Consider the following 11,737-nt stretch of genomic DNA (forward strand, 5'->3'; position numbering starts at 1 on the left):
CTTTTAACTAGGGAATCCACTTGATGGTATACACTGGGAAATGGTCTTACTGGCATTTTACCCAGAAAGGTTACATTTAAGGAAACATGGTACTTGCCTGGTAGCATTTTGGCCTAGGGATAGCTTTATTGTTTTATAGGAACAATATGAATTCCCAAATATTAACAGTTTTCACCACCTTGATATCAAAATCTGTTCCCTGGGTACCTCTCTGTGTGTGCCATAGCATACCCTAGTAATAAGTAAAAGGAAAAATAACAGGAAAATACTAAGAGAGTAAGTTACTTGCATATACTGGGACTATTAGGAAGGACCATTTTAAAGAAACTTCCATGGTTCCCAAAAGCAGACATGCAATGGACAGGTATGCACCCCATAGCCAGCTCAAATGGATACTGAAGGAAGCAGGGGGATGCACAAAGGGATACTGAAGGAAGCAGGGGGATGCTCAAATGGATACTGAAGGAAGCAGGGGGATGCACAAAGGGATACTGAAGGAAGCAGGGGGATGCTCAAATGGATACTGAAGGAAGCAGGGGGATGCACAAAGGGACCAGGGAATTCACAGCAGCCAGAGCCCAAACTGCCTCAGCTTGAGTACGTCCTTCGGCTCCAACCTCCTACGTGACCGGAAGTAAGCTGGTACCAACCTGCCAGCTCCTACCCAATAGTCTCGTCTCTCTGCTTTCCAAAACTACCCTTTCACTTTTGTCCAGTACAAGCTCATTCCATTTTGTAGAGTGGAGGTTGCCCTGTTCATGAATACAAAGGCTAATAAAATGTAATTAGAAATTAGACTTGTTAAAATTCTGCCTCTGGTCGTAGCGGGGAGACCATCTAATTAAAACTTCATTAGAACTGTGTGTTCTGTTCATGTTAGGCTGGCATAGACTATATCCAAGGAATGGCTGGGTACACCTTCAATCTTCATTGGGCCTCTTTTGACCAAGGTAGGCTGGGAGCAGAAAGCCGTGGCAGTTGACAGAAACCTAATTGCACTCAGGAAATCTCAGAGAAAGAGACAGACTTAATTTTTGTCCCATTTTTTCCTCTCTCTACAACCATGTACTTCTCCCCTGCCTACAGACATATTTAAAGAAACGTTTATTACTGTGTGTTTGTGTATGATGGGTGGGAAAGCCGCATGTGCCAAGAGGTCAGAGGACAACTGTGTGGAGCCAGTTTCTCCTTTTGCGTTTCTGGAGCTCAAACTAAGGCCACCAGGCTTGCACAGTAAGCACTTCTTGCTGAGACATCTCTCTAGCCCCCAAACACATTCTTCCTGGCAGAAGGATACATGCTATTTGGGAACATCTCCCTCTGCTCAAGACACATTAGCTAAAGGAACTATACACAGACATTGTCTGAGATTATGTTTATAAACTCATAGATGCATAAATAAGAAAAATCCCTCCCACCAAGGGGACTGTTTCTGTCTGCTTAAGTGGCAATTTCATTGCAGGCCCAACAACTTCCACCCATGAGAAAGAGTCTATCAAGCAGTTTGTGTTCTCAGACAGCAAATTTACTACTTGCATGGCCTAAGCCTTAACCTTGTCCACACTATGTATTGGGTTGTGTCATTCTAACAACGCCAATTTAAAAAAATTATTTATTTTTAACAAAGTCAATTTTTAAAAGATGGAAGTCTTTACATAGCTTAAGGGTTTAAATTGCACCGGGGAATCATGTTGCCTTTTGCAGGGTTCCTGGTCCAATAGACAAAAGAATTTAAAAACAGACTCAGGAGGAAACTGGAAGACAATTTTGAGTTTGGGGGAAAAAACAAGGCGAGCTAGACTTCTTGGCAGCCTCTGGGAGGAGGGAGAGGGGTAAGAAGAAAGGAGAAGGGGTTGCTTTAGTAGTTGGAAGTCCGAAAAGCAGGCAGGCTCAGCGATGCAGGCCTTCGGGAGAGAAGGTCTTCACAGTGAAAATGCCTGAGCGGGGTTAGCATTTTGGTCAGTATCTGAAGAGGGAGACAGAATGAAGGAAAGAGAAGGTAAGTCTCAGTGAAAACAGGCAGGCTTAGGCCATGAGGGTTGTAGACAAAGACACAAAAATAAAAAGCACACCCCGCCCCCTCTGACAATCAGCTCGCGACTGCTTGGAGCCTGACCCAGTGGCTTATGCCCTAAACAATCAATTAAGAACCTAATCCTCAGTGACCTCACCCAAATTGCAAGATGTTTTAGCTGGTAATAGGGAGACGGGAGGTGGGGGTCCAAAGCTGTTTATGAGGGGGGGGGGGAGGTCCCTCAGTGACTGCCAAGCTCGTCAATATCGATTTAGCTACCTACGATGGGTAGCAACCGTAAAGTGACTCAGTTTACATTGGATCCCCGCCAGCTACTGCTTTGGTAGCTCTGGTAGCTCTGGTACCACGTCTGGTGGCGGCTGCCGTCTTTACCACAGCCGCCTGAATTCGAGACTTCCTTGTCTGACGGCTGCTAGGGCCCCAAGAGCTCGGGGGCCCGCAGGCTCAGGAGTCGGGGTGGGGGGACCGGGAGGCGCCCCCCCTCACTGCCTCAGTCCCTTCCGCGGCGTCCAGCACCGCAAAAGAACGACAATAAGCCTGACGTGGGTCGGGAGCCAGGCTGCTCGCTTAGGAAAGGCTGTCTCCACGGCGCGGGGGGCAGGCTCCCTCACCGGGCTCGGGCGGGAACTCGGAATTCCCGCTTCCGAGCCGCGGCGGCCGCCACCGCCAGACCTTGCGCGGCCCCGCCCTCCCGCCCGGCGCCGAGTCCCGCCCCCCGCCCCGCGCAGGCGCGCGCCCCGCCCCGCGCAGGCGCGCTGCGGAGGGCGCGCGTTTTGGTTGGGGCCGGCCGCTCGGTGGCGGCCTCGCTGGGCGCCTGGTCTCCTGCGTTCGGGCCGAGGCTCGGGGCGCTCTCCCCCGGGGGCGGTTCTCTTGACCCGGGTGGCCCGCGGGGTGGCCGCGGGAGGCCTCGCGCGGCCGCGACGGCGAGGACGGCCGGACGGAGCGGCGCCTCGCGCTGACGCCGCGGGTGGACTCCCCGCGCGGTGTAAGTCCCCCGCCGGCTCCTCCCTGAGCCCCGACGGAGCGCCCCAGGGCAGGGTCCGCGTCGAGGACGCTCGCCCCGCCGTCCTCCGTTCAACCCCGCTGACCCCCGGCTGTGCGGCTGCGGCGTACGTTAAGCGTTGGCGAGCCTCGTGTGTACGGTGGAGCCCGCCACAACTCACACGTGAGTGGGAGTCAGACCCGCCCCAGGCGTTTGGGGTGGGCGCGTCTGTCAGTTGTGGTTGGGGAGCGGGTTCGAAGGCCGTGGAACCTTCCAGAGGGAAGGGATCATAAGTAACTCGCCGTCTCTCACCCGGCATTTCCAGGTTTTGGGGACTCTCAGTGATTGTAAAAACCTGTCAGCTATAAATGTTTCACGCTGCCCTTTTCTTCCCCCCCCCCCAGGTGAAAACAGACGTAGTTTAAGACACGTGCTCCAAGTCACTGCCGAAAGGACACATCCTGCAACCACAGTGCCTGGAAAATGGCTTAGCTGGGAAATAGCTTAGCCGGTAAAAGCTTTTGAGGTTGGGGACCCATGTGTGAAAAGAGGAAACAGTTCTTACAAGCTGCCTTCAGATTAGTCTGGGACCCTTCCCCATTAGATACAATTAATTAAATAAAAATAAAACTTTTATGTCCAGAATCATCCTGTGGTCTAAATTCCTATGTTACTTTTCCACTAATAAATTAAGAGTTTACAGGTTGAAAACTATAGTAGGCACTCTAGTTTTTTTTAATCATTATTATATTAGTGGTACCATAGTCTCGGCACTGAAGAAAATCTAAATGCAATGAAAAATAGTTCTTGTGTGCAGAAGCCAACGAGTTTCAACAGCAAGTAACTTGCTTAATCAGAAAATTAAAGTTAAGATCGAAATGTAACTGTGATGCCCATACTCATTAACCATAATTTATAGATTTTTATCAAGACCAGAAAGGCTGCAATGACTTGGAAGTAGTAAACATTTGAGTACCTGTGTCATTGAGCTGTGGTGACAGTTTTTGGTTGTCTGTGTCTGGTTGTAGGATATGACTCAGTGGAAAAGAGGTAAAACTTGGGAGGTGAATATTGATTAAAAAGAATGTGGTGGAAGGGGATAATTTTGAGATCAATAACTAGAAATGGTGATTTTAGTATTGATATTTTCCAAGTCACCTCCCCGTAAGTTTCTTGTTGTATACTGGAGATTAAAATAGGGTTAAAGCAGATGAAAGCAAGGACACTTGCCCCAGAGTTGTTGATCTAGTTTTGATACTAGTTCAAATTTAAGTTACAGTTTCACTAGCTGTTAAGCGTCCTATTATTATAAGCAAATAATTTATGTAGTAGTTTAAGACACGTGCTCCAACTACCTATAATGTGGTACATTCTTTCCACAGCACTGTTGAACATAAACTATATTAAGCCAGGTGGTGGTGGCTCATGCCTTTCTTTAGTCCCAGCACTTGGGAGGCAGAGACAGACAAGTTTCTGAGTTCAAGGCCAGCTAGTCTACAGAGTTCTAGAGACAGCCAGAGAAGCCCTATCTCAGCTGCCTTCCCTTCCCCCCAAAAAGCTATATTGAATATAGCACACACATAAAATGTATTGGTTATTAAATTATACTTCCAGATAAATTGGAAGTAAATTTAAAATGTAGATGATCTTTTTACTTTATTGTAATGCTTCTTTGGAAACTAAAAGGTTTTCTTAAACATTTTTTTAGATTTATTATTATGTATACAGTGTTTCGCCAGCATGTATGCCTGCACACAGAAGAAGGCACCATATCTTATTATAGATGGCTGTGAGCCACCATGTGGTTGCTAGGAATTAAAATTAGGACCTCTGGAAGAGCAGCCAGTGCTCTTAACCTCGAAGCCATCTCTCCAGCCTCCTTAAATATTTTTATCTAGTATGCAGTCAAATTCTACATTGCAGAAATAGTTTTTACATTATTTAGTGATGAATGGGGTACAATTGTGCCAAGTTGTGCATATGCATGGCAGGGGGCTACTTTCAGGAACCTTGTAGGTCTTGAGAACTTAGGTTGGCAGGCTTGAGAGGATGTGCCTTGTTGTGCTACATCTGTCTGGCCCAATTGTGTATTTTTCTAAGATTCTTTTTAGAAATGTGAAGGGTTTATGGGACCATCTTGAAGAAAAACTGATGGAAAACTACTAGTTGACTATTTGACTTGTTCTTGCAGTTCATCTTTCATAAGTTTTAATTTTTTTTTCCAAGACAGGGTTTCTCTGTTGCCCTTGAGGTTCTGGAACTCACGCTGTAGACCAGGCTGGCCTCAGACTCTTAGAGATTCGCCTGCCCCTGTCTCTTGAGTGTTGGGATTAAAGACATGCGCCACCAGTACCCAGCATAAATTTTAAATATTAACACTGTGAGAAATGGGGAAAGTTTGGAAGGTTTGTGGCATCATGTTTCAAGTGTTTATACATGATAAATCATTAAAATATTAAGTATGTCATCATTCATATTGTGTTCCATGCAGCTCAATCTGTGCTGATAGCATCAAGAAGTATTGGATCCATGGTAAAGTACATGGTTTCTCACGTGGAACTGGTACTTAAAATCTCACGGTGCTCATAGTCAGCAGAGCTCTCTCTGGTAAGTTCTTTAACTCTTTCAGCTGCAGTTTCTAAATTTTACAGCAGGTTCACCTGATCTACAAATACGCATGTAAATGCATGCACACGCACGCGCACACACACACACACACACACACACACACACACACACACACACACACACACACAGTTTCTAAATCTGGTTCTGCATTTAAGAGAAAAAGAGGTATTTGTCTTTCTGAGTCTGACTTATTTTATGTAACATATGATTTTTAATTGATTTCAGTTTATCTGCAAAAGCCAGGATTTCATTTTTCTTTATGGCAGCATAGATCTCCATTCATATGTGGATGGATGTCTAGGCTGTTCAGTTTCCTGGATGCCGTAAGTAGTATAGCTATAAACATGGATGCAGTAGCATCTTTGTGGTGTGTGGACTTAGAATTCTTAGAGTATATACCTGAGAATACAGTATTCAGTCTTCTGCACAGCATTTATGTTGATTTTTATAGTGACTGCACAAATTAGCATCCCCACCATCAGCAGGTAAGGGTTTCTCTTTCCCTACATGCTTGACAGCATTTTCTGTCCTTTGTTTTGTTGATGACAACTATTCTGACTGGGAGATGAACTCAAGACAGTTTTAATTTGCTTTTCCCTGATGCCTAAGAATGTTGAACATTTGTGTAAATATTTATTGGCTGTTGGTATTTATTTTTGAGATCTGTCCACATTTTTCGATTGGAAGATTGGAAGTTAGTTTTTGTTGTTGTTTTTGGTCTTTTGAGACAGGGTTTCTCTGTGACTTTGGAGGCTGTCTTGGAACTAGCTCTTGTAGTAGACCTCTGCCTCCCGAGTGCTGGGATTAAAGGCGTGCGCCACTACCACCCTGCTGGAAGTTAGAGGTTGGTTTTTTCAGTTTTTCTTTTTTTTCCAGAAAGGGGGGGGGCGAGTGTGTGTGTGTGTGTGTGTGTGTGTGTGTGTGTGTATAAGATTGGGTTTTTTTTTTCAGGTCTTTATATATTAGGAAGGGGTGTGTGTGTGTGTGTGTGTGTGTGTGTGTGTGTGTGTGTGTGTGTGTGTGTGTTAGAGCCTCTGTAGCTGGAGTTGCAGGTGGTTGTGAGTTGCCCCTATAAGAGCAGCAAGTGCTCTTAACTGCTAGCCATCTCTCCAGCCTCCTTCAAGTTTATGTAGGATCTTGTAATTCTGGTCTGGGGCAATAGCCTATTCTCAGTGAAGTGTGTGCTATACAAACAGGAAAACCCAAGTTTGATCCCCAGAGTGTACATAAGAAAACTGGGCTTGGTGGCAGGTACTTGTAACCATGCTGGGGAGACAGAGACAGCCTGGTCCTTGGGGCTTACTGTCCAAAAGTCAGTAACCTACTTGGTGAGCTCTTTTGAGAAACCTTGTCTCAAAAAACCAAGTGAACAGTGTTTGAGGAACTATCTCCTTAACTCCACAAGAGATTATTTTGATTCTTTTGTATTTAATAAGCCTTGATAAATGTCCTAAAATTAGAAATTGTCCTATGTCAGAGAAGATTCCACTGGCTCCTGAGAAGAATTCGTTTTTTCCTGTTGGGTGCAGCCTGTAAGTATCTGTTGAGTCCATTTCTTCTCTGGTGTAGGTTGACTCTGAAGTTTCTTTGATTTTGTTCAGATGACCTATCCCATGAGAGTGGGATATTGAACCACTGATTGATTTTAAATCTTTCTGTGCATATTCTTGTGTGTGTGCACATATGTTTGTGGAAGCCAGAGGTTAATATTGGGTATTTTCTTCTGTCACTCATCACTTAACTCTTTCCTGTCTTTAAGTTGTTTATAAAAAAAACTTTTGGATTGGCTTTGTAGTTGAGGGTGGTGACCTTGAACTTATCTTGCTGAATCCGTTGCCCAAATGCTAGGAGTGTAAGCATGCATAGTTTTACCCAGTATATGTTTACTGGGGATCAAGCACAATGATTCAGGAACAGTAGTAAGCCCTCTGCCATCTGAGTCACTTGTCCCAACCCCTTTCTTTGGTTTCTTTTAAATCCTTTTTGCTTAAACTCATGAATATTTTCTTTGTAGAAAAATTATTTTAATCTTAAAAACCGTTATCAGTGTATCTTTGTCATGAGTACTTGAAATATATGATTAAGCATATATTTCTTTTACAAATAAATATGTCCTTATAAATGAACCTTGTAAATAAATTGAGTGTACTTTTTTTAGCAGAGAGTTTTATACTCTTGTTTTCTTCTTTATACTGATTTGTGTTCAATTTTGTCTTGTGTTATAGAACTTGTGACATGGAGACTTCCAGCCCTAGGTCTGTGCACCTGGGCGAATGGCAGAAGAACTACCTCGTAGTTACATCCAGTACATGTACACCAGGACAGAAGGCAGATGCATACCGTGAACAGATACTACGCATTCAGTATGCATGTGCCAACTCCGAGATCTCTCAGGTCTGTGCTACCAAACTGTTCAAAAGGTATACAGAAAACTATTCTGCAATTATTGATTCTGACAATGTTGAAACTGGCTTGAATAACTATGCAGAGAGCATTTTAGCTTTGGCAGGATCTCAACAGGCTGACAGTAGCAAGTGGCAGTCTGGGTTGTCAATAAATAATGTTTTCAAAATGAGTAAGGTACAGGAGATGATGCTAGCTGGGAAGAAGTGGAAAGAGTCTTTGTTGAAACCTGCTGATGCATCTGTAGTTATTGGTAAAGAGCCCACTGTCTCTGAGCTTCCTAAATTTAATGTTTGTGGAGGCTCTGGAGAGCGTGACTTCTTACCTGGTTCAGTTTATGACACAGATAGGACCCAAGCCATCTCAGGCAGCAGTCTGGGACATTCGAAGTTTCAGAGTGCTTTGCAGCCTACGGCAACTAATACCACTAAGACTTGTCCCACCTCCTCAACACCTTTAGGTGAGTCAGCCACTGGAACATTTCACACTACACCACTATTTGGAAATACCAAAAAGGAAACTCACAGCTTTCCTAAAACCAGCACAGGACCAAATAAGTTCTTATCCAGTCTGTCTTCTTTTCCTGCTGACTGTGAAAATCCCCGAGAAAGGAAGGTTTTTTATGGCTCTGGCACCATTGACATGCTTCCTGATCCAATACTGAATAAGGCTTCTAGTAAAACAGAAGACAGTGACCAAAGGGAAGATAATAGTCTGCCTACCTTTAAAACTGCAAAAGAACAGTTATGGGCAGATCAAAAAAAAAAGTGCCACCAATCCCAGCATGTATCAAAATCTTCATATGGTGGTGTAAAAAAGTCTTTGGGAGCGGGGAAATGGAGAGGAGTATCTGGGAAGTTTGTTCCTCCTGTATCTAAGGAAGATGGAGATGAGCAGGGTGAAAGAGCTAAGTGCAAGCCTATGAGGGCAGAGTCCACAGAAACGGCACACCCTGTTGATGACCACCTGAAGAATGTGGAGCCAAAGATGATTGAACTTATTAGGAATGAAATTATGGACCATGGGCCTCCAGTACATTGGGAAGATATTGCCGGAGTAGAATATGCCAAAACCACAATAAAGGAAATTGTTGTATGGCCCATGATGAGGCCAGATATCTTTACTGGATTACGAGGGCCCCCTAAAGGAATTCTGCTCTTTGGCCCTCCAGGGACTGGTAAAACTCTGATTGGCAAGTGCATTGCTAGTCAGTCTGGAGCAACATTCTTCAGCATCTCTGCTTCATCTTTGACTTCTAAGTGGGTAGGTGAGGGGGAGAAAATGGTCCGTGCGTTGTTTGCTGTTGCAAGGTGTCAGCAGCCAGCTGTGATATTTATTGATGAAATTGATTCTTTATTGTCTCAAAGAGGAGATGGTGAACATGAATCTTCTAGAAGAATAAAAACAGAATTTTTAGTTCAGTTAGATGGAGCAACCACATCTTCTGAAGACCGTATTCTAGTGGTGGGAGCAACAAATCGGCCCCAAGAGATTGATGAGGCTGCCCGGAGAAGATTGGTGAAAAGACTTTATATTCCCCTTCCAGAAGCTTCAGCCAGGAAACAGATAGTAGTTAATCTCATGTCCAAGGAACCATCTTGCCTCAGTGATGAAGAAATTGAACTGGTGGTGCAGCAGTCTGATGGGTTTTCTGGAGCAGATATGACACAGCTTTGCAGAGAGGCTTCTCTTGGTCCTATTCGCAGTTTGCACACTGCTGACATCGCTACCATAAGCCCAGATCAAGTTCGACCAATAGCTTATATTGATTTTGAAAATGCTTTTAGAACTGTGCGACCTAGTGTGTCTCCAAAAGACTTAGAGCTTTATGAAAACTGGAATGAAACATTTGGTTGTGGAAAATGAACACAGCGATTGAAAGGAGAAGCTGGTATCTAATAGTAACAGTCCTTTTACCCTTAGCATAGGAAGCTTGGAGTGTGCTACTTGTATTGTGGAGTATATCCTGAATTCTATGCCTCAGATTGGAATGATAACAGCTTAACTACTGATTGATATATTAGAATGTTGTATATGTCTCCCAGTTATTATGTGACATATAAGCTCATTTCATTGAAATAGAATGACCTTTTATTTATGAGTTCAAACTAGAGCTTTAGTTTTTAATAATAAACTTGGCTAGTGTAGTTTGGCTTACATTTGAAACAGCATTGCTTACTTGGTTTAGATAGAGTTAAGATCCTACCAGAGGCACCAGAAACTAAGCCACAGTAATCTGTATTGGTTTCTAACCTGTTTTGTGGGTTGTTTTTTTTTCCTATCAAATTAACTGATAAAAACATGTTTAGAAATAGCAAGATGTAATCTGGCATCAGGGATGTAGTATCTCCACTCCAAACAGAAGATGTGTGTTTTTCTCTAGGGGTCTGGCATGTTTTCCATTAATATTTCATCTGATACCACTTCAAAACCTATTATTTCACCCTCTTTCAAAACTAAATGTTTTAAAATTGTATCATTTTGTTTTGTAAAACATGTTTATTGTAGAAACTTCGGAAGACAGAAGCAAGAAGAATAAAATGTATTGTTGGTTTATTACCACTTTGAGGGGGACATTTCTTTCAAATTATTTTGTCTTATACAGTGCTGTGATTTTACTATGTATTTCCTTTTGTAGTCTGTTTTACATTTTCTCCCTACAGCTGGTATGTAGCTGTGTTGGCATGAAACAGTCTCCCTGCCTTGTTCTTCCAGTTAGCTAGTTTCTTTCAAGTGTGGCATCACTTTGCTCGCTGTCATACTTGTCTACCGTTATCTTCCTTTACACACTGTTTGGGAATCCATGGTATAGACGGGCTATAATTAATTAACACGGAAGTTGATATTTTTCTCGTGTGGTCACGACAGCTTGAAATAGAATTTGAAACACTTTTAGTGAGTGAGTTTAGAAAGTTTGTACTTCATGGTGGCTCACAGCCATCTGTAACTCCAGATTTTAGGGCTAAGTGCCCTCTTTTGACTTCAGCTGGCACCATGCACACATGCAGGCAAAAAAATTACAGACTTTTTTTTGGTTTTTGGAGACAGGATTTCTCTGTATTGCTTTGGAAGCTGTCCTGGAACTCACTCTGTAGACCAGGCTGGCCTCAAACTCACAGAGATCTGCCTGCCTCTGCCTCCCAAGTGCTGGGATTAGAGTTAGTTTTTGTTTTCTAACATCTTAAAATATCTACTAATATCCAATACTTTATTCATGTTAGGATTTGCATATGAAATGCCCCTTACAGGCTCATATGTTTAGTTATTGGCTCCAAGATAGTTGTGCTATTTTGAAAGGTTCTAGAACTTTTATGAGGTAAGCCTTATTTATAATAAGAAAGTCATTGGGGTTATATCCTTAGAGACTAAGTCTTGTGTTAGGCTCTTGGTTTCTATCTGTGAAGTGCAGACTCCCTTGCCACAGGCTATGCTGCCAAATCACCTTGAACAGAACCTTCTGAAACAACTGATGAGGAAAACTGATAGCCACATGAAGAGGATCCTTTTCTTTTCACTATGCACACTACTGTAAATGGATCAAGGACAATGTTAGACCCGAGACCCAGAGACTGCTAGGGAAAAATAGGCATATGCTTCAATTTATAAGCACAGGTAAGGATTTTCTGAATGAAATTTCCAGTAGCATAGGGAATAAGAGTAACAAACAATACATGGGATTTAATGAAACA

General features: G+C 43.3%; 1 protein-coding gene across 4 annotated transcripts; it reads left to right on the top strand.

Annotated features, from left to right (window-relative positions):
- Window positions 1-2,767: 2,767 nt before the first annotated feature.
- On the top strand, window positions 2,768-10,610 carry Fignl1 (fidgetin like 1). 4 transcript variants are annotated; one of them, XM_040746651.1, is made up of 5 exons: window positions 2,768-3,200; window positions 3,422-3,528; window positions 5,509-5,624; window positions 7,123-7,177; window positions 7,871-10,610. In XM_040746651.1, exon 5 carries the CDS (start codon window positions 7,881-7,883, stop codon window positions 9,912-9,914), a length of 2,034 nt encoding a protein of 677 aa, XP_040602585.1. In that variant the 5' UTR covers window positions 2,768-3,200; window positions 3,422-3,528; window positions 5,509-5,624; window positions 7,123-7,177; window positions 7,871-7,880; the 3' UTR covers window positions 9,915-10,610. The 4 variants fall into 4 exon arrangements, with proteins under 4 accessions (XP_040602585.1, XP_040602584.1, XP_012978155.1 ...); XM_040746650.1 differs by lacking the exon at window positions 7,123-7,177 and having other exon boundaries at window positions 2,772-3,200; XM_013122701.3 differs by lacking the exons at window positions 2,768-3,200; window positions 3,422-3,528; window positions 5,509-5,624; window positions 7,123-7,177 and having other exon boundaries at window positions 7,903-8,039; window positions 8,509-10,610.
- Window positions 10,611-11,737: the final 1,127 nt, after the last annotated feature.

This window comes from Mesocricetus auratus, unplaced genomic scaffold, assembly GCF_017639785.1.
Source record: "Mesocricetus auratus isolate SY011 unplaced genomic scaffold, BCM_Maur_2.0 Super-Scaffold_100006, whole genome shotgun sequence".
Lineage (NCBI taxonomy): Eukaryota > Metazoa > Chordata > Mammalia > Rodentia > Cricetidae > Mesocricetus > Mesocricetus auratus.

What these genes read in the sequence shown, in the direction of transcription:
- Fignl1 (XM_040746651.1), top strand. Translation starts at nt 7,881, where the DNA reads ATGGAGACTTCCAGCCCTAGGTCTGTGCACCTGGGCGAATGGCAGAAG.